The following is a 25,000-nucleotide window of genomic DNA, read 5'->3' as shown; positions in this document are numbered from 1 at the left end:
AATGAAAAGTACTTCACAAAGCAGATTGTTAATTTGCATTTGTACCTTTTTAATTGTAATGTCAAATTACAAAATGAATTTATTTTGTACCCTGTAGAGTAATTGTCACATGTCTGGCCCCATTGAGTCATAGTTCATCATTGTTTAAGGTAAGTTGGTTTTTTCTTTTAAGTTTGATGTGTCCCGCACCTATTACCCCATTACTTGTGTTTTGCAATGGCTCTGACATGTGTGTAGATTAGTGTTCTATGTATTTATGTGATTAATTTCTCTATTGATAATTTGTTTCAGCAAATCAGTTTGTATTGTTCATCATATTGGAAATGCAGGTAAATTTTGAGATATGTGTACTGAAATACAGCAGCTCTTACTATTGTTGCAGTTTACAATTGGATCTATAATACTAATTTCAAGTATTTATGCTACAAATTGGCCCATATATTCATTATTCGGAGACTAGAATTTTATGATTTTAGTGCATATCCATGTAAATATATATGTAAAGTCACAAAATTATACTGCAAGATGTAGACAGAGTTTTCAACTTTCTAATGTCCTGAATGAGATGCAGAAGAATAAAGAAATAAGAAGTTTATATATAAGGAATTGATTTGCAGCATTGCCCTTTTTATTTGATATCTTTCATCCACTCAGGTACATGCTAGATCTTCAAAGAAAAGGCACGTCTATCTCTCTCTTCTTCCTGATATCCCTGTCTTGTGACCTGTACATAGTGTAGTCAAGCCTCGATGGACAGATGTCAGCTCTCAGCATCAGCCTCTGCAACACTATACAAGCACTTCACGAACTTTTACACTCATTTACATCTTATAACAGAGCATGCATATTATACTCTTTTCATCATGTAATAATTGATTGATTCATAATCTGTGTTTAAATAATCTCAACAGAATATGGGAGAATATTGTGAATAAGCACTGCATACAATCTAGTCACTATAAGTAAAGTTATGGAGATATTTGTGAACTTACAATACAAGCACTGTACTTAGGTTAGTCATAGTATTATTGGAATATTATCATGAAATATTAGTGTATTTAGTATTTTAAGAAAGATTATTTTCTTTTTGTAACAATACAGAAGCAATATTACTTTTTTATGTGAAAAAGAAACTTGGTTGTTGCCTTAAAGGTTACTACTAATTATAACTAGGAAAATAGTCACTAATATATTTTTTTCTGAAATGGAAGGTTGTGAGCTTTGTATTGTTATATGTTTCTTTTTTTGTGCTGATTTTATTGCAATGTATTTCTTCTCATTTGATATATGTTATGTGTGCAAACAGTGCTCTAAAGTTCTATAGGATGAATATTAACTTATAACTATCAGAAGCCCAGTGAGAGCTCTGGTGCTGAGAGTATTAAAGATGTCTCCAGCATATACGGTCACCAAAGGCAACGATGATTATTTACTCAACTGATACTGTATGTCCCAAATTCCTTTTGGATAGTTCGAGCCAGGCATTTCATGATTTTCTGTAGTTCATATTATTTTGTCAAGGAACATATGATACTCCAGTTTCATGGTCTCAAATTGTAATTAGACTTGATAAAGTATGTGTAACTTGTAATAGTGGATATTTGCTAGTATATCAGTAATATATCAATCCTTTTTGAAAAATGAAACTGGCCAATTGCATAATAGTGTCAACAAGTGAGCCTCATGTTTTCCAAAATGCCTTTTACAACGACCTTAAATTGGATGAATTTAAGCCTTAGATTCAGTAGCCTCATGTCAACTGGTGCTTCAAAAGATTGGTTAAAGGCTGGGACTTGCAGTATATCCGTTTGGAGAAAGGTGTTGCTGGCCGGATATGCAAGTGGCTCACCATATGAAAGTTTACAGAAGGTATAGGTAACATTTCCAATGTCAGCATTTTAGAGCCTATAGTTAAATGTTAAAAATGAGATTAATGCACCATCATCATCATTTTATTCCTGTTTTTTACATTGTAGATTACATTGTATAATATGTACTTATTGTTTGTATGATCTATTTTTTGGACTGGGCCCTGTTAGTTACTTGTTTGTTAAGAATGTTAAAGAAACTAACTCCCCATCTACTTTCCATGGAAATGAAGATTCAACTTATGTTTCATTGTAGTCATTTTTTCTAAATCTGGGAGACATACTCTTTTGTTAACAAGTAAAACAACTGCAGACTTGTAAGTGGGATGAAATCAATCAAGAACGTGATCATAAGATATCTTTGAAAAATTTAGTATTATATAGAACACTCCATCAGATTACAGAACTTTCTGTTGATGTTTGGAAATATGTTCAACAAAATTCATTATTACGATAATGGAATTGAGTTGTGATCAGGTAGCCTTTTTCCCATAGGGTATACCATAGGTCAGGTCTCCTAGAAATTCAGTCTTTCTTGAGATTAAGCTTTGATTTTATGTGTATATATACATATCTGTATATATATGTATATATATATATATATATATATATAAATATATCTATATATATATATTATATATATATATATATATATATATATATATATATATATATATATATATATGTATTATATATGTTAATATATATATATATATATATATATATATATATATATATATATATATTATATATATATATATATATAATATATATATATATATATTTATATATATATATATATATATAGATATATATATATTCACATATATATACACACATGCACATATACACATACTTAATTTTCTTTTTTCTGTTGTTAAAGGAAGACTACTTTCAGGAACATAGTGGATATGCAAGAGATGACATACATTATGGAAACTGATGGGGTTGGAAATTTGAAGTTAGTGTTGTTGCAGGAGCTGAAGTTTGGGCCACTTTTACCATGTTTCAAGGACCAATCAGGCATATTTATGTGACGTAAGTGTTATGATGATAACTCTAATCCATACTATGTTATATCCTGTTTACGTATGGTGTTGGGTTATCAAGTTAAATGAGTCCAGCTCTCGTTCCTGCAACCATGACTAATCATTGAGAAAACCTTACAGCACTCAGAAGCCAAATTGCTCCAAGTACTTTAATTTCATAGGCAATTCTTTGTAATTCCAGTGTATTAAAAAAAAAAAAAAGTTTATTTATTTATTATGATGATTTGTAATATTTAATCTTCATTTTATTGTATGGGAGTCAGGCAATATGTATAATTTTCTAGTACTTACTAATTTGTTTGCCAATTGGTTTGAGGTGATTTAGAATTTACATTTTATTAAAGTGTTGGCAGTTGACTAGTTACTTGGGCTGTTGTATCTAGAGATGGAGGGTTTTGCTGTAAATCCCCAAAGAAAATTGGTTTTGTGGGTTAGGGTTAGAAATTGTTATTTGTATAGTTTTTGTCATCGTTTGTTTTTATGATAATGTGGTTATTACTCATTGTGGATATGTTGAAATAGTGAAAAAGGAACTATTTCATATTGAAGTCAGCCCATGGCTCACAAACCTAATTTTCCTCTAGTTTGTGGCCTATATCCATGAAAATCTTTTTATAAATTGATTAATGGTCACTTGATGGATATGAGTAGTTTGTTATAGTATTGAATTTTTATTGAATCTTTCCGAAGTACCTTTCTCTGTGGTAGTGTTGATAATTACCCATAAAACAATTTATCTTTAAATTTAGGGAAAACAAACTGAAAGTTTAGAATCCATGCCGGCATAAGTAAGTAATGACAGACTGGCAGTCCTGGCTTACCTTGACATAACTTATGCCACGACACTTAAAAGAATTGAGTATGGTTGTGAAATTTCTTTGTTTCTTAACACTTTAAAATAGTTGTTAACATTGTATTTAAAAAAAGAAAAAATTAATACAGAAGATTTCCTCCAATGTAGTGTGATCTGGTTAGATAGAGCAATAATAATACATTAAACGTTCATCAACCAATGCATATCCTAGATTTACTCTCCGAACCTGATATAATGACCAGGGGAACAATAAACTTTGATATTGTATTTAATCAAGTAGAATTTTTAGAGAGACCATCAAGTTTGATTACAGTGTACCACCTTCATGTATATCTTATAATCAGAATTTCTTTGGCCATTATATCATATGAGAATTGTAAGTAGGACCTTCACTGTTGAAATGCACACCAGTAGTGTATTGTAATGTTGTAGAATAAACTCTTTTTGAATTCACTGCCAAACTCACAACAACACAAAGTAATTAGGAAAAATCAGAATGATCAGCACGCTATTAAAAGCTAATGCATTCCTGAGACTGGCTCTGTCAAAGTTGTTGGTTCTTGTGGCTCTTCTCATGCGCAACTTATTTAAACATTTAAAATAAGGATAATTGTAACATGGGCCATATGTAGGAGGAATTATTCCATGGAACATTATGTCCCAGATAGGGATACTTTAATGTACTAGTATTCAATGAAATATCAAGACAAAATGCAGTAATGTTAAATACATTGACATTGTCTTGAGCTGTTTCGTGCAAAGCCCAGTAGGTTGTCTTACTGATCATACTATGCATTTTTGTGTTTCTCAAATGTTATACCCTCCTCCTTTTAATGTCAGTTCCCCATTTTTTAGTGTAGAATATTAGATAAGACTAGAGAATGTGTCGCCCTACGCAGTTTGATATGTGGAAGTGTGATGTGACCAGTGATTCTGAGTTTTGATTAATGATTGGGAGAGATTTATTTTCCAGCTACTTTACATTAAGAATTAAGAAAAAAAAAAAAAAAAAAAAAAAAAGGAAGAAGAAGCAAGTAAAAAAATAAAATAACTGTAAAATGAGTCTCTCTGAAGACTTGAACTTCAGCTCAGAATTGCTGCTCTCCTCGCGGTTGATTGTCCATTCATTAATCTTGTGCTCTTAGTCCAAAATCCTTAGGGATGGGAGAATATTTCCGCATCATTATAATAACTATATTCTGGAGGCATTGGAAACTAGAGGCTCGTAAGCTTCAAGTCTTGATGGAGATTATCATGCATTTAAAATCTGTGACAAGATAAAAAGATAGAACACTTCTCTCTCTTTTCTCCGTAGTAAGATCCATAATTCAAATAATACTCAATAATCAAAAAAAAAAAAAAAAAAAAAAGTGAGAGAGAGAGAGAAAGAAAAGGTAAGAAGGAATCATGTCACATGTTTGCTGCATATTCTCCAAATAATGTCAATATTGTGTGTTCAATAGTTGCCTGTTGAAAAAGCTTGAAGGTAATAATGAGCCTTTTTATCCTTTCCAGTGGGCACGTTTTTATATCCAGTTAGTAGGATGTTTGTACGTTACTTGTGTTAGAAAGCTATAGATACACTTAAAAGATATGTAAGACTCATTGATAACAAAAAAAAAAAAATCTTTTTTTTTTTTTTCTTCTTTCTTTTTCATTTCTTTACCTTCCTTTTTTAAGTAATTCTGACTTCGTTGTTGAATGATCTCAATCATAATTCAGTATGAGGAATAGCAAGGAGCATAATGATGTTTGTTTACTTGGTATGTATATGTGAAGGCTACTGTTTCGTATTGTTTTATGAAGTCTAAGTGTGTTGTTTTTGAAAAGCCCTACTGTACTTATAAAGTAATATGTCTTAATGCAGTAAGTGAAACAAATATGTGCAGTGGAAGTCACATTTCCTTTTCTTTTGTAAGGAAGTTATCAGTGTAGAATTTTTATTGCACACCATTTTTTAATACATGATATTATTGTTATGATGACGATGATGATTATCATTATTATTATTTTATATATATATATATACAAACTCTTTGGGATATTCTTTATTCATTTAAGAAATTAACTTGTTCTACTCTTGCTATTCCTACATCAGATCCTGTGTTGTGATGATCAGCTATTGTACGTGTGTGCGTGTCTGTCGTTTCCCAGTTTTATGACCGTTCCAGACCACTGCTCGGGGTCTTTCTGTTTGTTATTGTGATAGAGATGTGTGAGAATCTATCGAGTACAGAGTCATGTTGTTATATTATGTGATCTAGGTGATTGATGATTTTGTTTTTTATCTAGTGGTAAGTGTGAATTCCTGCAACATTGTCCAAATAGGGATTCTTTTATTCCCTCTCTTTTTTCTTTTCCTTTCTTTCTTTTTAAGTAAGAGTAAGTTTTTTTTCCAGAATATGGGCATTTAATTACACTTTCTTCATATTTCCTTTTATGTATAAGCTCTAAGTGCCATAAACTGCTGTCACTTTTTGCTTTATGATATCTAAATCAAAGGTAGCCATCCTCCTAATTTTGTTTGTAAATTTCACAGCACTTTTTTAGTACCTGCAGGTAGCACAAACATTGCTGTCTGAAATCCTTTAGGCATTTACAAGATAATGATCTTACCAGAAAGATATTTTAGGTCTTTTAATATTTTTGAACAGTCTTCTCACCAGTTCAAAGCACATTTTAGGATCTACAGTATCAGTTTTATAATCTTCAAAATGGGTGAATTGGTGTATTAGATTTGTAATTTTTGAGTAGTGTGATGAACCATGAGTATTTTCTTGGAATGTGTAGTATGAAGTCTCAGTAACTGTTTCATATTGTATAACCCCCAGCATTAGTGTGGGATGGCAGCTCTACTCTGCAATTCAAGTCTTTAACATGTACATTCCAAGCTTACAAGTTACAAAGTGAATATAGTTGATAAGCAATAAATTGTGTTTTCTTATATCCCCAAATAAAATCATATAATCATACAGGAAGTTGAGTGTTCATATATTTTTTAACAATAATATTTGATGAGTCTGTATATTTATACAAATTTAGAATGTTACCAATTGTCAAAATTGTTTACCAGATAAAGAAGTAAATCACCTTTAGTAGCCATATTTGGCTTTTATAGCTCAAGGTGGCTGATACATATTATATACATGTCGCAGGACATCAACATGCAGATCACATATAGTTACTTTGAATGTTAGTATGATAATTTGTTTAAACATCATTTCCACAAATATTAAGATGTGTACTGCCATTAAAAGCCCAGTTGCGGCTCACAGAAAGCTTATTGTGCCAGCCATTCAATACTCCTAATTTTGTGCAGGCCTAATAATTCGAACGCCCCGGCATTTGGACATTCAAGGCTAGAATTCCCCCGTCGGGAATGGGTTAATATAGGGAAGGCCACCTAAGGGTGGCCCATCAAACAGACAAAGCCAGACAATAGGTCACATCAGTACTCCTGATCTTATGCTAACCTAAACCATCCTCACAGATCCATATAAAGCTGAAATAGTTTTAATCATTCTGTCATTTGTTACTGATTTGATCATTCTGCCAAAGTGACATAGGTTATGATATTAAGTTTGGTTCTATCAATAAAATGCAGTCCCAAGTGCACAGGATGTGGATTGATTTTGCATCCAGAGTGCCTATAAATACTTGGATTTCCATAATTTCCAGAATCAGTCAAACATCGTTGATAGGTCTCCACCCAAGGTTAGCCCATCCCACAAGCAGTGCTTGAGCAAGATTGCATATATTTGTTGGTTGCTGTCTCCCTTTTGCCTATCCAAAGATTAACCCATTGCCGATGGGGCGCCAAACGACCTAACTGGTCATCAAGTTGGGAGGTCTACAACACTAGTGGCACTGGCTAAAAATTAGAGGGATGGGGAAAGGGTATTCTACACCCTGTGGGTAGCTCAGATTAGCCCAAATAATATTTTTCCATAAATCCATCATAAAATTCAGGCTTAAGCTGAATTTGGAACCCTGTACCGTTACAGCCATTATACTTCATGACTGTGTGCGTGCTTCAACTGTGAACAGATCCTGATGTCGTGTCACATACGCATTGACTTCCGTCTTTTACACCAAATCGGTGCCGACATGTATGTCATGACACCTGTACACAATGGGTTAAGTCTAGGAGTCCTTAGTCCTTTCAGTAATGGAAACATTATCTGTTCCTATGTGGACTGTCTATATCTTGAAGCTTCCCAAAGGAATCAACAAATTTAGTAGAGTTCAGTGTCAAATAAAGCTTCTGAGTTAATCAAAATTTGCCTTCAATTACCTTTGAACCATGTGCAGTGCTCCTTTTAACCTACATCTGGGCATCCCAGAAGTAATGATGTTAATTTGGACTTCTGTTCTTGGCAAGGTCACCCAAGGCATTATGGTTTCTGCAGAGGAATCAGCAAATAGACTTATGAAATGATTGGTGACGACCTGGCAAGTGATTAACCATGATAAGACCACCTCTATGAACATGACTTGTGATTGATATTAGAAGACATCCCATATCAACTGCAAAAATTAATACCCAACTTGTCCAGAGGGTAGACAAATTTTTTGCCAAAGTTTGTCTCCAGTTTTGGACTCGATCTCGATAGACAGATGCTAAAGGTACTGGAGACATTACATTAATCCAAGAAGTACCCTGAGGGCTGCCTTGTGATGGATAACACATCCTTCCCTTGTTGGACTTTGTGGTGGGCCAGGGCCCTAGGGCAAAGAATGAAGAAAAATATTCTAACAGATTGCAATGACTTTCCGTGGGGGAATAGGACCCCTATGAAATTATGAACCCCAGAAGTAAAAGTCACCACAGTCCAAGGGTATGTGCCTCCTAGAGTCCAACCTTCCTGGACTTGAAATTTACAAAAAAATATAGATGATCTGTCAATATTCCAGATATTTGAGGATATTTTGGAATTTGGTAGAAATTTGAAAAGGATTCAACAGCTGGAGAACAAACCAAGCAGAATATGTCCAGCATGCCGAGAAACTATAGGGATTGAAGAAGGCTCTAGGGATAGAGGTAAAGGATTCTACTTATAGCGACCTTAATACATTCAATGTGAAATTAACCCTCTCTGGACAGGTGGTATACTACGGTACCGCTCATTCAAGGGCCCGGTTAAAGTATTCTGAAAAAAAACCTACATGTTGAACTTGCAGATCAAGGAGTGACAGAGATGAAATGTGGCTAAAAGAACTGTAAACATGCCTATTTTGATTCTCTCAAGGAGAGAGTGTCTAGCAAGGGTTCAAAATGTCAGAAATTGTGTAACATTGGGAAGTAGTGCTGATTGACACTGAATATCTTCATCAATCACAGACAAGCCAATTTCAGAGACTACACATGCAATACCCTCAAAGTACCAATTACAAGAAAGCCTATATGGCTTCAGTGTACCTTCCTCTATATGATCACATTTAGGGTAACACTTTGTCATAATGCCTTGGAGCCTATCATGCTGGAAAAGCTGTTCTGAACACTTGACACCCCAACTCATTTCCACAAGTATTTTCCACTTAATCCCCAATCGCATTCTTGTTTTTATTTTGTCTGATGGTTTCTGACATCTTTAAGTTCATATTGGGGTTAGTGGTAGTGAATACTTCTCACAAGATTCATTTTCTCCTTTGCATTGCTATATACATTAATTAATTCAAATGATACATGATTATTTTCAACGATTCAAACGGATATCAAAGCTGTCCCACAGCGAGACCCAGTCTTCAAATTCTTTCATTTCAACATCTTGCATATTTCTCCTTACAAGAGAAAGCAATCTGTAAAGTGTGTAAAAGAGGTGGAATAAAAATCATTTTTAAATTTCATATTTATTCATATTCAAATCCTGAATCTATAAAGAATACATGGTCCCTGTACAAAAAACATTATATGGGAGTCCTTATGCATATACAGAGTATCGTAGAAAAGCCTCGACCAACCATGCAGAACAAATTTGGTCCAGAAGTAACAAAAGAGGATGGTTAGTAGTAACTGAAACTTTACTGAAGCAGAAGCCGTTTAAAGCTCATCCATAACTAACCAAAAACTATGCAATAGAAATTCAACAACCTCTAAATGACTAAGATATCTTGATTATCATACTGATTAAAGATATCAAAATACATGCAAAATCTCTAACAAATGATTCCCTCTACAGACATCTCCAACTAAAAATTAATGAAACAACAGTTTCGTAACATGAATGGGATAAGATTATAGCAATAATTAAGAAAACAACAAAACTGGAAGAATGTATTGCGCATTGTACTCCGGTCTTCCTATCACCACTATTTTTGTCTGTAAGTGGACTTTACTTCCTTCTTTGTCCTACAAAGTTTCATAACCATGGGTTGTGGTATTATGCAACTTACAAATACTTTTCATTCTTACAAAAATTCTCCTTTCCCATTAAATGATTACAAAAAATGAAACAATACACATATCTTTATCATCTTTTTTGAAATTTACATGTAGCTTTACCAAAATACAGATAAACCTAATGGGTAAAATAAAATACATACCTCAACTTTCTGGTTTGCAATATTTAAAGCAAACTATCACATGCCTACTCTTTGGCTGGGAAGTCTTTCCACTGGATTGTATTAATATATGATAGGAAAAAAAAAACTTTTTACAAAGTAAAATGAAAAGCAAAAAATTAAGAAAAATAATCTGTTTATACAGTATGTATGCATGTTCCACAAAACCCAAAATACTGGCCTTCCTGATTTTGTCTAATCATCATCAGCTCCTACTGCCTGAAAAGAGACAATACAAAAAAATTAGTAAACAGTGTTCTACTTGCATCTAATTATTGTTAATGAAAAGAAAAGAAAAAGTAAAATTTTGTTGTTTTCTCCTTATATATACAACTATTAACCCATTCGCACCGGTTGACTTGCTATCACGGGGTCTAAAAAATGTCCCCGGACCCAGGGAACGTCCTGAGACGTGGTACATTTTCTGCCCACGCCCCGGGAGCCCAGTAGTGACACGCTGAAACGTCAGCAATAGATCGTTAGATAACTCTGTTATTTTAGTTTAGGTGTTTGAGTGTCATAAAATGAGAGATAACGTTAAAAAAATGACGTCACAGAAAACTACGTGATATTGATGACATCATGGTAATTTCTGCTTCTTGACCGGTTGAATAGAAAGATCCGAGTTAAAAAACTATTGTAAAATCAAATGTGTTTGGCCAAGAAATAAAATAAAGTAAAAAATTACTAATGCAATACTACTTATAATTTGTTGATTACCCGTGATATCACTTCACGAGGTACATGTACATACTCATATGTACGTGTATAATTATTCATATTGTTGTTCTTTTCGTTTTGGTAAAAAAAGAAAAAGTATAAAACCTGTTTTTTGATGCCACACTAAGAGATTGCTTCCACTTTCCTTTGGTATTTTCACGTAGAAGTGAAGAATATATGCAAAGTTCAATCAAACAAAACTAAATAGGCATTAATGTAACATGCTTTTTGACTAAATTAACTCCTCTGAACATGGCAATAAATTTACGTGCAATCACTCAAACCATAAGGATAGGGCGGGTGAAAAATGCTCTGCGAGCATCAGAGCGACCTCACACAACGGGAAAACACCCCGGCACGTACCATTGCACGCTTGATATCTTCCGGCATGACCGGAAGTAAGTGAAATTCCGCCCCGGTGTAAATGGGTTAAACATCTCTAACTACAAAAAACATAAAACATTTCACATTCCATGTCAAAGCTGTTGTCTGTTGTATACTTTGTCTTCATCCAAAAAAATGTAGCATAAAAAAGGCTGTATTTCATCCTAGTACAGTGGTTCCCAAAACTGGGGGCACCAGGAAGATACAAGGGGGGTGTGAAGTCATCGGCTCAAAAGTCATTGTTTCATGAGAAAAATGAAATAATTCCAAGAACAAGTATCTGCCCTTACATATGTGCAAAGTATAATTCTATCAGTCATCCCAGCCATTTTCTATTAAGTTAGTTTATGAAACTGCATATAGAATCAGTGGTATACTAGATTTGCTGTATGGTTATTTCAGTCTCATGAGTATCCCCGAATATTATATCCCTTGTTTTAAAATTATTTAGTGCTTGGAAGTCCATTTTGCCAATTTGTCTACTTTATAACCTTTTTTTGCTCCCTTTGAATAAAATATTTATTTACTTCGTAAAATACCTCATGCCTGTTTTGTTTGTTTTATTTGTTGTAATACATGCTAAATTCTTTGTTTTCCTAAACAGTGCTGAGATATAAATACAAGAAAAAATATATAATTCCATATAAATACAAAAAAGAGGTGGTGGGGCATCATGTAAAATAGTTCGGGAACCACTGTCCTATCAGGTATAACACTGGTTCTCAAATTTTAAGCTATGGCTTGATTGGCCAATCAACCATCCAATCAACAGGGTTGACACATGGACCCATGCACTGCCACATCCACACTCAGCTTTCAACCACAAAGGTCCATACGTGAGCTGCCATCAGGGGAATGGTCCATCATCAAAACTTATTCACAATATATTTGATTGATTTGTTCAAACCAAACTTTCTTGGTCCTCCAATGGGCCCCCTCTACCCAGGATTGCCTCCAGAGAAAAGAATCTGATAGACAGGATCATTCTCAGGGAACTAGCAAAGTGTTAATATGGCTTGAGTTGGCAGTTCTGGATTGTCCTGATTGGTCCAATGGTCTAGAGAGTGCAGGTTTCACTGCCATACAGTAGAATTAGTAACATCTGGGCCTTGAAGACACATAGTTTGGTCCTTCTGTACAGGTATAAGCATATAAAATACTTGTCAATAGAGTTCATGGCTCCTGCCATCAGACTAATTCATCCGTATGTGAGACTTCCTAGTCTCACAGTCATGAATAATGAATTACACTACCAAGATAAATAGAATCTATGTGTGACTTTAATGCCTTCATCTCAAGCATGTACTGACTGAGCAGGTTTTTCAAACAAACCCAAAAAATCCTTTATGCTGGTTTAGATTAAAGATACCTCTAGACCCAAGGGCTTTGCCTCACTGCTGAATGCATAAGAGCCACTAGAGACTCAGCTAAGATGACAGTATTATCAGCAGAGTCAAGGTCAGTAACTGACATTATCCTGTTACTCCATTTATCAAGTCCGTGCAAGTGCTGTAATGCCCTAGTGCAAGGGCACAGCCTTGCCTCCTTCCTGATTTCACTTGACTTACCCCCAACACACTCTACAGTAAGAGTAAATAAGCTTGCTATATATTAAATAATCTTTATCAGAGTTCCTTTAAGCCTCAGGATCTCTCAGAGTGATTGATCATGCACTGCATCAAGTGCTGTCTTGAGGCTGTAAGAAAGCAAAACTTACCCCAGTACTCTATAATGAATCAAAACACAAGGATAGAGTTTATTGGGAACTTTAGTCCCTGATTTTTCAGCATGTGATATAAGATGCATCTCAAAAGAATGAGTGAGCATCTTGTATGGCATGCTGAGAATTGTAATGTCTTGATAATTACATACAACCCATGAGCAATGGGTTTGCCACTAAAGCTTAGCAGGAATGCCACTTACACCTACTGCTTTGCCACTTTTCAGTTTGGAGTTTACCTCCATAATTCCTGTTAGTGTAGGACATTTCTCACAAGTGGGGGATCAGGTACTGAGATCATGACACCACCCAGGTCCATGCTAAAAATTGGTGATTGGACCTGAAACAGCTACTCAAAATACTTTGTCCAAGGGTAGGGGGAACATAAGGCAGAGTTTTTCTACCTAAGCAAGCAAACAGCATCAATCATGATACTGATATGTAAAAACATAGGTATTCTGACTGATAGTTGTAAGCATTAGAACATAGAGAGTACCATTGTGTTTTATCGTTATTCAGGAGGGGTTTGATAGAGAACTGACAGCAGACCACAAGGATGTTAACATCCCCATTAATCCTCTCTGGACGGGTGGTACACTACAGTACCGCTCATTCAAGGCCCGTTCGCTGGGTGACGCCATACGGCGTCGTTTATCTAACTGATTTAGGCCTATGCGTTCGAGAGCCCCGGCATTGTCACATGCAAGGCTGGAATGCCCCCGTCATGAGTGGGTTAAGAAAGAATGAAATTAAAAAGTTTGAGACACATTAGACTTGCCTTTGAAGAAAACTAAAACCCAGATGTAGAATGCCTGACAACCTAATTATCACAATACATCTTCACTTATCAATAGCAACAATTTTTTTTTTTCTCTATGGCAAGGCCCTATATAAAAAATTAACAAGCATATTATTCACATAAAACTTTTCCAAATCCCTGCATTGGTATTCACACCTCATTCAAGTCTTGTGAATTGTTTGTTTGCTTTCTTTTACACTCTTAAATATTAATAAAATAACATTCTAATCTTTTTGAAAGAAAATCAAATAAACCAACAACTACAATACTAATATTCATTAAAAAAGTGAAAATTAGAGAATCAAATTCCTCCTGTCTACATGGCTCCACTTACTTGACATCTGAATTCTACATTGCTAAGTATGAGGAATAACTCCTATGAAAGTGCTAAGATCTGGATGATCGCAAAAAGCTGAGAGTGGTGCCAACTCTACGATTCAACCATTCTTGTAAACCACCCTGAGGGAAGAAGAAAATATTTTTAAAATTTGATCTTTCCCAATCTTCAAGAGGAATGATGAAAAAATGAGCCAATCCCTCTGCTTTTTAACTCCTTTCAGATTTCCTGATTGATAAAATGTGAAGGCTAACTGAAAGCAGCAAGCAAATCTAACTGGTCTCAGGTACAACCATAAATTTTCTTGCATGATGGTCTTTAGAAAACCATACAACAATGAAAACAATAAATCCATAAAAAAAAAAAAAAAAAATGAAATACAGCTAGAGTGAGAACACAAAAAATCTACAATGTCTTAGTTCAAACTAGATACTTCAGGCAGGAAAACCAAAAGGTATCTTTTGGAGTTCCTGGCTTGATTTAGCTTGATTCATAACATTGAGGATGTTGTGTTTCTATTCAAAGCATGACACATTGAATATTTTCACACTCCAAGAGCCAGCAGGAAAGAATCGCACCCATTCACAGTCACCAGCAAGTATTATCTTCTGATGCCGACATCCTGTTCCAAATGACCAGTGATGTAGAATGTGCGAGGAGAGTGAGAAGAGGAAGGTGACACAGACCATGTCTAGCATCCATGATGTGCCCCTGTGCCAGTCTGCCTGCCTTTGTTGTGGCACTCACAGTCCTAAACACAGGTTTACTTCCTTTTCCCATCTCTTCATGGAATCTTAATTGTGGATGGTTATTTCTTTTATATTCGTATTTGTGTATGACAGTACACAAATACAAAAAAACTAAAGTTACTTTTTTTCCTCCCATAAAACTGCAATACTTCTATTACACCAAGTATAAAGGACATAATGAGATGATATGGACCCTATACTACAATTTTAGACTACTGCAATATTGATAAAGCCTGTCATATAGCATGTACAAGTCTCTCAAAAAAAAATACAACAACAAAAAGCTCTAGTATTATAAAGAGTGAATGAAAGAGCAAATGCAATATGTCACATGAAGTTTCCTCACTCTGAAAAAATCTAACTGGGGTACCAGACAGGTGGCACTAGTGCCCATTCTGGGGACAGGGTAAGCAAAACTATTACCAACTGCAATTGGTTAATATCTACAAATTGGAGATCACACAAGGTCTCTTAATCAGAAATATATGAATGGTTTATAAAAATGCTCTTATTAAACAAAGTAATATATAGTAATAAAACTAATACATATGCACATGAACACACCTGGAAATGCACACTCTTAAACACACACAAGCATGCACACACAGAGGATTCTGAAGATTACCTACCCTTTAATTTCTGTTCTACACACAAAATAATTTTAATACTAGTGCTCTCTTGAAAACAAATGATGATAATGAAAGTAAAAGTATCAATAAAACAAGTATATGTATGAACTTTCATACATAAATATTTTAACAAAGGAATATGCATGTGTACATGTTCATGATTGTGTGATTACGTTTATTCATGTATGTGTATCTGTACATGCAATATGACGGCATTTGCAATTTAATCTTACCTTGGCAATTTCCTTCACAGCGAAGACAGAGGCCACACCTAGGCCAAATGTAAGGAAATACGGCAGATATTTTAAGCTGGGAGTTGCTCGTTCTTTAAGCATCCTGGAGAGGAACTTCATGTTGCTCTCACTGTATGGAGGGTAACGTTTGCTGTAAATGAGAAACAAGGAATAAATTAAAATTAGGCTGATATCTAAATTTTTAACAATATCAAGCACCGAAAAACAAGTGCAATTGCACCATTTGGGTTAGTCTGTAGACATTTATGAAAAATCAAATAAAACTGAAAGACATACTTCCCAAAGCATGGAGGGTTTATTAGGTGTGGCTACCACCCTGGCTAGGCACAATCATTCTATTTTCCCACAACTGAAACTTGCTGCAACTCCTAATGTATCAAATCAAATCCTAGAGACATATTCTATTGCACTATCCTTCTGGAACAATATGATGTTGAATTACTTCTGTCATGTCTCATTTGAGTAACAGCAGCTTATTGAGTGAACTGATAAAGTAAGCTCTCATCTCTACACCTGACAAAATTTAGGTCAATCCATACTTGCCACAGCTCCTAATAATCCACTTTTATAAATAGCACGTCATCATAACATACTATCCTACAATAATTACAACATGAACTTTGTGTTTCTTCTTTCTTTTAAGCCAAACCTCACTAAGAATAGGCAAACTTTGAAAAGAACCAAAGAAATGACTTACGCTCCAATGACATCAGCAATCTTGTTATAGTTCCTAATGAGGCAGGACTTGCGGTGAGTAAAGGTGTCATAAGAAGCTTTGCCGTGATAAGCTCCCATTCCACTGTTTCCAATCCCACCAAATGGTAGGTCGTGAACTGTAGACAGATACGTAAACTAAATGTTAGCATGCATATATCCACATTTCCTGAAAATATATTTCATACCTCATTAAATTGGAGTGAAACCAAAATTTGATATGCAATGTCATAATCAAATTCTGAAGGAATCATCTCATAAATTTTTAGGTTACACACCTACATGGCTATTCAATGCCATTAGATTACTACTACTGTTACTGCAATAAAATAAAATGAGTTTACTTTGTACCAACAAACTTTCAACACAGGACATAAAGGATATCATGTCCTAAATATTGGGGTTAACCCATAAAAGACGTGCTAACTAAATTTAGTTAAGCTCAGGTGAAGATGTGCAAATCGTACAAATGTTTAACAGGAAGCCAGAAAATTAAAATAATTGTTTCAAAGTGCCATAGCAAAGATTTTGATCAATAGATTTTAAAAATATACCTTTTTAATTGTACTGATTGAATTTGCATTAGATTGCAAGAGAATGTGTCCTTCAGGGGTTAATGTCCAATTTTCGGCCATAGCATTTATGACTCACACAGGAAACATGATCCAAGAAGCAGTTTTAAATACAACTTTAAAGAAACTTCATTACCCTGGCCAACCAATCACAGCCTAATAATATGAAAACAAAGTCGCCCATTATTTCTTTGCAACCATGATATATTCTATACCCTCCTCCTTAATTACCTAAAGAAATGAACAGGTTAATTTTAGCTACTCTAAAACAATAGTGCCAGTGAAAACTGAAATGAAAGATTTCTGCAGAACTGACACTGAAACTTTAACCCAGGAATCAGCCTTTAAAGTGGGGGTTCCCAAAACTATCTTACATGATGCCCCCATTTGCTTCCAAAGATAACTATTAGAAAATAGGTTGAGGTGACTGATAGAATCATACTTTGCACGTATGTTAGGGCAGTTACTTGTTCTTGGAATGATTTCACTATTCTTATCAAACAATGACTTTTGAGCTGATGACTTCACACCACTGCTTTAACCCGTTAACCCTATGGCGATGGTGCGTCACACTCGTGTGACACAGCTAAATACCCGATGCTGGGGCGTCATGCCAGTGTGACATTTCCGATGCAATATTGCAATGGCCCGGCATAGGGTTTTTCACGTAGCGCGTGCCCCGTCGGGAAAGGGTTAATGCACTGGTCGCGAATCCTGACTCGCTAGGCTTATGCGTTCGAAAGTCCCAGAATTTTGGTCCTTTTAAGCCGAAATGGCCCCGTATGGAACGGGTTAAAGTGTGATGAAATTCAGAACCCAAATTATCACAACACTGCTATCAATCAGTGGTCCCACGTCCACCCTGACCACACCTGTTTATGCTTTTGTTAATAATTCTCTACCTTTACTTAGTTTGGCTAAATAAGGCTCTTTACAAACTGCATCTTGCTTTAGATTTACAAAATAAACATTTTTGTTTTCTTTTTAAGAGAGCTGATATGAGCATAACTCTTTCAAAACATAACTTATAAATGTTTTTAGTTTCAGCTTGAGGAATTTGCAACTAAGTTATGCCAAAAAAGTTGGGCCAAATCTGACATCATAAGTTGCTTCCTGAATTAGTCACAGTGGGTTGGTCGCAATTTTGCTTTATTTGCAACCAAAACATAGGCATCACAGTGACATCACAAAATGTTTCTTGGGTACAGCCCCTAATGTAAATGTTAGTTTAAGCATCTAAAAATAAAATCCAAGCAAGTCACTTATATACTTATATGCAGTATTTACATATCTTAATCATTACTAGGTTTTCTAATATTGCGTAACATAGAAAATAATAAGAAGAAAATTCTACACACAGGAATAAAAAATAAGAGTAAACAAGAAAGATACATAACATAAGAAAAAATAATGTTAGCTGTCAAGAGTCATCACAAGGGAACTACTGCTATACATGCATTGGGTGACAAACAACATACCAAAAATATATGTAACATAAATATACACATACAAATATATGCATGCATAAATGCATAAACAGTATAAACAACATGAACATATATGTACATATGCTCATGCACAAACACACACAAGTAAAAAGCAGTACAAATAGTGATATAAGAATATCAACTAGCAATAGTAACAGCACTATTAGTGTTCAATATTGGCAAAAATAATATCACAGAATAAATAAAAAATAATGAAAAATAAAAGGTAATAACAATAATGATAATAAGATGATGACAATTACAACAACAATAATAATAATCATAATAATGATAACAATAACAATAATAATGAAGTAGTAATTATCATAATGATGATCAAAATAATTATAATTATAATTATAATTATAATAATAATAGTAATAATGATAATAATAATAATAATAATATAATAATAATAATAATAACATATAACTACAACAATAATAATGATAATAAAACGACAAACAGACACAATAAATTATCAAACTGGTGACATAAAAAAAATGATTCATCTAACAGAGACAGACAGTTACATAAACACAGGTGCATATATAACAGCTGCATTGCTTTTTCAAGGCACTCTATCAAGTAACAATGAATCCAAGTAGCATACTACAGTGAACACTGCTTTATCAGCCTTTGATAACAATCAGCCACCATCCAGCGAAGCATCAGCTGATAACTCCAAGATGCAAACACCTTTAAACACTACTGTACCTGCAGCATGGAATATCACATCATTGACAGTACAGCCACCATAAGGCACTTGTTCCATAAAAACCTCTACTAGGTCTTTACTGTTTGAGAATACATACAGAGCCAACGGCTTCTCTCTATAAGGAAAGAGGAACCTTTATATAAGGAGTGTACGAGCACAGAAAAAAACAAAATATTTTACAGAGGTAAGTTAGCAAAGTTTTGTACAGTCTCTGCAGCTTCATTCTTCCTCTTCTGGTGGTGCAGGGATGATGGATGATCATATAAACACAAGTACACGAGAGTGAAATGATATCTGTATGGTATCTAATGTGGACTACTGTTAAACAAATGTAACATTTCCTTATGTGCTTATTTAAGTCCAATCTAAAATTCAGTGGCACTCATATCAACCTGAATCAAAGTTACATTTTATCAAAACCCAAAACCAGTATGTAGATCTGACACTACTTCCAAAAGTGATGTGACAAATTAAAAAAAAACAGAGTACTCAATTCACCATAAGCAAACATGGGTCCTCTATCTAAACACACACTTCTTTGCTGCCTTTTAGATCCAGTATAAATAATGTATGCTCCCTAAAATAGTCAGTATAAATGTTGTATGTCAGCTATTGTTGTATGCAAGCTATTGGGATTAAGTATAGAAATAATTGGCTAATTACATATCTATAACTTCCAAGTACTAAATGTGATATTTGTCATAAGCCCACTTGATCACTTGCTTAATTATACACATTAATTAGGTTAGGACTCCCTTACTCCTCCTCCCAAAAGAGGTAAAAAAAAAAAATAATAATAATAATAATAATAATAATCAACCCTTCCGAGACAGGCCATATCTTAAGATGTTAAGTCTGGCCATCTTAAGATGTGTGTTTTCTATAATTTTCTATACTTATAGTACAAAATGTGAGTCTCTTTATGATAGAAATTAGCCTTTGGTATAACAAGTCATTCTAACTGAAGGAATAAACAGTCTGTAATTTCAACAAAAGGAAAAATGCAGTCAATCCACTTCTTATTCATTTATTCAGTCTCGAACTCATTTTCATTCTCATTCTCATTCACTCTCACTCTCACTCTCTCTCTGAAAAAAAACTTTTAGTGTAGCACTCTCACACAAAATACTGTTTATTCATAAAATACCTCAAGTATCACCAAAATAACCTAATTCACATATCACTTTCACATCACACAAAGGAAAAAATGGTTTCCTCCCCATTGATAACAATTCCTCTAAAAACTTACTGAGAACCAATAACTAAGCTACATATAAACAATCTGGCTTAAAATACTTTTACAAATAAAATAAAAGCATATGTCAAAGCATCATAATCAAAAAAACTCAAATGCATGCACCTTTTAGTACACTTGTGAGAAGGAAATACTTGATTGCATACAAGTTATCCACTGTGTAATATCATCTGGAAGACTTTGAAAGATGGAAAGAAAAATGTTTTATTTAAGACAAGATAAGACAGGTATGCAATAAAATATTCCTCAAGACAAACAGTAAAGACAATCACATCGGCTCAATAGATGGTAACCGCTGTTAGGCCTACCTTTGAGAAAATTTTGAAAGAACACTCTAAAGCCAATTTTTATATATAACTACCTGACAAGTGTACCATTGTGTCATTCACACAGGAACTGCCACTAGATGTGCGTGCTAGGAAGAGGTTTTGAATATTTTTGTGCTCCGTAAAGATGTAAAGAGTTAGTGGCTTCTCCCTGAATAAAAGTAATAAGTAATTAGTCGATTATAGTAATTTTCACATTGTAATGGTGTACACTGTAGGATGAGAATGGAGAGAAAAATGGTTACAGAGAAGTAAAATACATGTTTCGTTATTAACACTTTAACAAAGGGGCCACTTTGGCTATGCCTGGTCATCTAGCTGGGGCATTTCAGTGTGCAAGCCTAATGCCCCAGGCTATTTGTATGCTGAGGCAACATCCAGCTACTATACACCCAGTCACCCAGCATGAAGGCCAGACAGAGCCATGACATGAATATTACATTATCTGTCATTAAGGGATTCAAATACATTGATCGTTGTTGGTTCCTCATTTTTGTAACATGATTAAAATTCCTTTCAACACATGGAGTATACTTCATTATATACCTAAATTCAGTTATGCTCTGGTGAAAACACACACAATCTGTGCCAGTATTTCACAGGAAACCAGATAATTATACTAAGATTTTAAAGTATCACCACTTAGATTTTGACCTGTATATACAAATACACCTTATTTTTTTGAAGACTGAATTAGATTAGATAAGTGACTGTTTAATACATTTCTGCATCAGATCATAAGATGGAATGTCCTTTAGAGGTTCAGCAAGTGTAGTTGTGACTAGTTAAGTAAGCATAGTGTACTCAAAATTTCATGTGTGGGTCTGTTTAGTAGCATATTTAGTAACAGCAAAAATATATTTTTATGTAACATTTTCAGTAAAACTTCCTACTTAGTTCTTCATTACCCTTACTACTAAACTGATCATTCCCTTTTCTTTTACCTCTTTCCATTCACTACTGATGTTAAGTCATTTAGCTACATTATAAAATAAAAATCTTATCATGTACCTAAACCTTATTTCTCTTACCTTATTTCTATTACCTAAGAATTGTGTGTGCGAGAGGGCTACTCTCAAACACACAAAATGCTTGTTTATGGTTCTGTGAAGGCATACAATGCAAATGTAGCACTATCCTTACATTTTCACTTTTTTTTTTTGCTTTGTACAGATTTCATCATCATATTTTAGCTTTTATTGGAGAATGAATTGTCCATATTTGAAGCACACCATGCCCAAGAGGATTAAGTAAATATTAATTATTCATAAACAAAAAGTGCCTAAATCCTGCACCCTATTAGTGATGGGACAAAATAAATACCCCCATCATTAAAAGATATATATGCATATATTTTCAATACAAAGGTTAACCCACTGCTGACGGGGCACCTAACGACCTAACTGATCATCAAGGCAGGTGGTCTATGACACTAGTGGCACCAGCTAAAAATTAGAGGGATTGGGAAAGGGTTTTCTCTGCCCTCTGAGTAGCACAGACTAGCCCAAACAATATTTTTCCATAAATACATCATAAAATGAGAATTTAGGCTGACTTTGGAACCCTGTAGCTCTGGAAGCTAGTGCTGTTACATCCGTAATACTTTATGACTGTGTGCGCACTTCAACTGTGAGGAGATCCCGATGTCGCGTCATGTACGCATTGACAACCTTATCTTAGGCCTAATCGGTGCCAACATGTATGTCTTAACAACCATACACAATGGGTTAACCCATTGTGGATGGGTGTCATGACATACATGACGTAGGAGCTTTGGCCTGACACCTCAGACTATTCGCCTGTGCTGTTTTATTGTGCTATGAAAAAGGAATGAGTGATGATAGCAACTGCAGTCCTAATTACAGTAATTACTGTAATATTAAGCTAACTTAACCCTATGACGATGGTGCATCAAACCCTTGTGACACAGCTAAATTCCCGATGACGGAGCGTCATGCCAGTGTGACGTTTCCAATGCAATATTGCAATGGCCCAACATAGGGGTTTTCGCGTAGCGCGTGCCCTGTCGGGAAAGTGTTAATGTCCAAAACCTAGATGGTACCACTTTTTCCTAGCACCAGCAGGAGAGAGAGCCTTGAATGGCACCCATCCAGTCTCTAACAAGCACTATCTTTATAGAGCGATGGCACACACTCACACTGAGTTGACGACCTCTTGCTCTAAAGTACCGCCGATGAAGGTTGTGCAGGCAGAAGGAGAAGAGGAAGGTGACTCAATCCATACCCAGTGTCTAAAATGTGCTCCTGTGCCAATATGGATGCCTTTCACTGTGGGACTCACAGTCATAAGCACAGGTTTCATTCCTCTTCCCTACCTCTTCATGTTATCTTCATTGTAGGTGGTTATATGTTTCATATTTGTTCATGACAGCACAAAAATATGAAAAAATAAAGTTACCTTTTGTCCTCCCATAAAACAGCAATATTTCTATCGCACTGAGTATAAAGAAAATAATGAGCTAATATGGATCATATACTACAATTTCAGTCAACTGCAGCACTGATAGAGTCTGTCATATGGCACATATAAGTCTCTAAACTCAATAAAACACACAAAAAATTAAACACAAAAAATGCTCTAGTTTTACAATGAATGACTGAGAGTGGGAAGATTCAAATTATGGTGCTTCAAGCTGCCTCGCTCTAATATAAAACCTATCCTGGAGATTGGGCAAGCGAATCTATCCCCGTCCGCAATGGGTTAATATCCATTTTGTCTCACTTTTTAGTTCTCTTTAAAAGTAAACACATTCTTAATATATCTACAAAACTTCACCCAATGTAGTAGTAGTCCCAGTGTGGAAACATTACACCATGTTAGTACTTCTAGCAGAACATCATGCCTCCCACCACCATGAAACAAAACACAAATAGACACTCACTAGAGAAATGAACTATGCAATCGTTAACACAGATAGATCCTGTTGCAACATCCTGTATAAAACCTTTCCTTGTCTTTGAGTCTGTGGTGAAAATATAGCAGCAGAGGGGATGCTCTCTGTGGGGTAAAATTAATCAACTGATATATATATATATCTATCTATTCATAATGCTGCACCTGTCAATACTGGTCCATAGTTCATCAATATTCTTTGTAACATGGTATTTTCTCTACTGTTTTACTACAAAGAATAATAACAATAAAAAATACCCTGTAACTAAAAAAAAAATTGGTAAGCAACTAGACTATAGATTGCTTATAAACCATGTGTAAACATCTGAATCCGAAGTGTCCATAATTAAATATCCTATGAATGCTGAAAAATAACATGTTTGCTTGTATCAGAGAGAGGAGAATATATTAAAGGAAAGGAGAAGATATTACAAGGGAGGTAGGTAGGGAGGGAGGGAGGGAGGGAGGGAGGGAGGGAGGGAGGGAGGGAGGGAGAGGGAGAGAGGGAGGGAGGGAGGAGGGAGGGAGGAGGGAGGGAGGGAGGGAGGGAGGGAGGGAGGGAGGGAGAGGAGGGAGGGAGGAGGGAGGAGGGAGGGAGGGAGAGAGGGAGGGAGGACGTAGGGAGGAGAGGGAGGGAGGAGGAGGAAGAGGGAGAGAGGGAGAGAGGGAGAGAGGGAGGGAGGAAGAGAGGGAGGGAGGGAGGGAGGGAGGGAGGGAGGGAGAGAGGGATGGTGACAGAAAAAAGAGAAGACAGAAAATGATAATAAGAAAATATGGAAAAGAGAAGAGAGAGAATAGAAAAGGGAGAAAAGAGAATAGAGAGAATAGAAAAGAGGGGAAAGAAAGCAAACAAGAAAGATATAGGGGGGGAGAAGAAAATCATTTGTATATTTCATAAGTGTTAACAAATTTAGAGAACAATTTTTTGATTATCTATAAAAAAAAAGGGAAAACCAATATTGAGAAACTAGTATCCTTTATATCATCCAACAGAGTTTAAACAAAATAACAAATTTTCATATACAATTCTTTTTTACTTAGGTTTCCAGATGAGATCTAATGTTACACATCACAGATTTCTCACCTTTTGTTGATGAAGTTGATAGCCTCATATGCAGAGCTGACATTCAC

The 25,000-nt window shown here is 35.1% G+C and overlaps 2 protein-coding genes across 26 annotated transcripts in view; one reads left to right on the top strand and one right to left on the bottom strand.

Annotated features, from left to right (window-relative positions):
* Positions 1-2,309, top strand: part of Syx1A (Syntaxin 1A) — a 42,013-nt gene extending 39,704 nt beyond the window's left edge. The window contains exon 7 of one of the 3 annotated variants that reach the window (XR_015192199.1): positions 655-795. The gene's annotated coding sequence lies outside the window, so the exon portion shown is untranslated. Of the gene's footprint in view, positions 1-654 lie in introns of all 3 variants that reach the window. The other 2 variants (XM_086550981.1, XM_086550980.1) reach the window with 2 other exon arrangements.
* A 7,256-nt stretch (positions 2,310-9,565) lies between these two features.
* LOC122252394 (aldehyde dehydrogenase family 3 member B1) overlaps positions 9,566-25,000 on the bottom strand; it is a 26,676-nt gene continuing 11,241 nt past the window's right edge. For 5 of the 23 annotated variants that reach the window (XM_043014869.2, XM_086550965.1, XM_043014870.2 and 2 more), the window contains 6 exons: positions 24,954-25,000; positions 23,859-23,974; positions 16,582-16,717; positions 15,864-16,014; positions 14,250-14,374; positions 9,566-10,511 (listed from right to left, as the gene is read on the bottom strand). The exon at positions 24,954-25,000 is cut by the window's right edge and continues 39 nt beyond it. In XM_043014869.2, the coding sequence (XP_042870803.2) occupies positions 14,303-14,374; positions 15,864-16,014; positions 16,582-16,717; positions 23,859-23,974; positions 24,954-25,000 (522 nt within the window). In that variant the 3' untranslated portion in view covers positions 9,566-10,511; positions 14,250-14,302. Of the gene's footprint in view, positions 10,512-14,249; positions 14,375-15,863; positions 16,015-16,581; positions 16,718-19,374; positions 19,491-20,991; positions 21,108-23,858; positions 23,975-24,953 lie in introns of all 23 variants that reach the window. The other 18 variants (XM_086550969.1, XM_086550973.1, XM_086550975.1 and 15 more) reach the window with 7 other exon arrangements.

This window comes from Penaeus japonicus, unplaced genomic scaffold (genome assembly GCF_977035675.1).
Source record: "Penaeus japonicus unplaced genomic scaffold, GWHDUDI00000001_assembly GWHDUDI00000024, whole genome shotgun sequence".
Classification (NCBI taxonomy): domain Eukaryota; kingdom Metazoa; phylum Arthropoda; class Malacostraca; order Decapoda; family Penaeidae; genus Penaeus; species Penaeus japonicus.
Note: the sequence above shows the minus strand (reverse complement) of the source record. Positions and strands in the feature narration are given on the sequence as shown.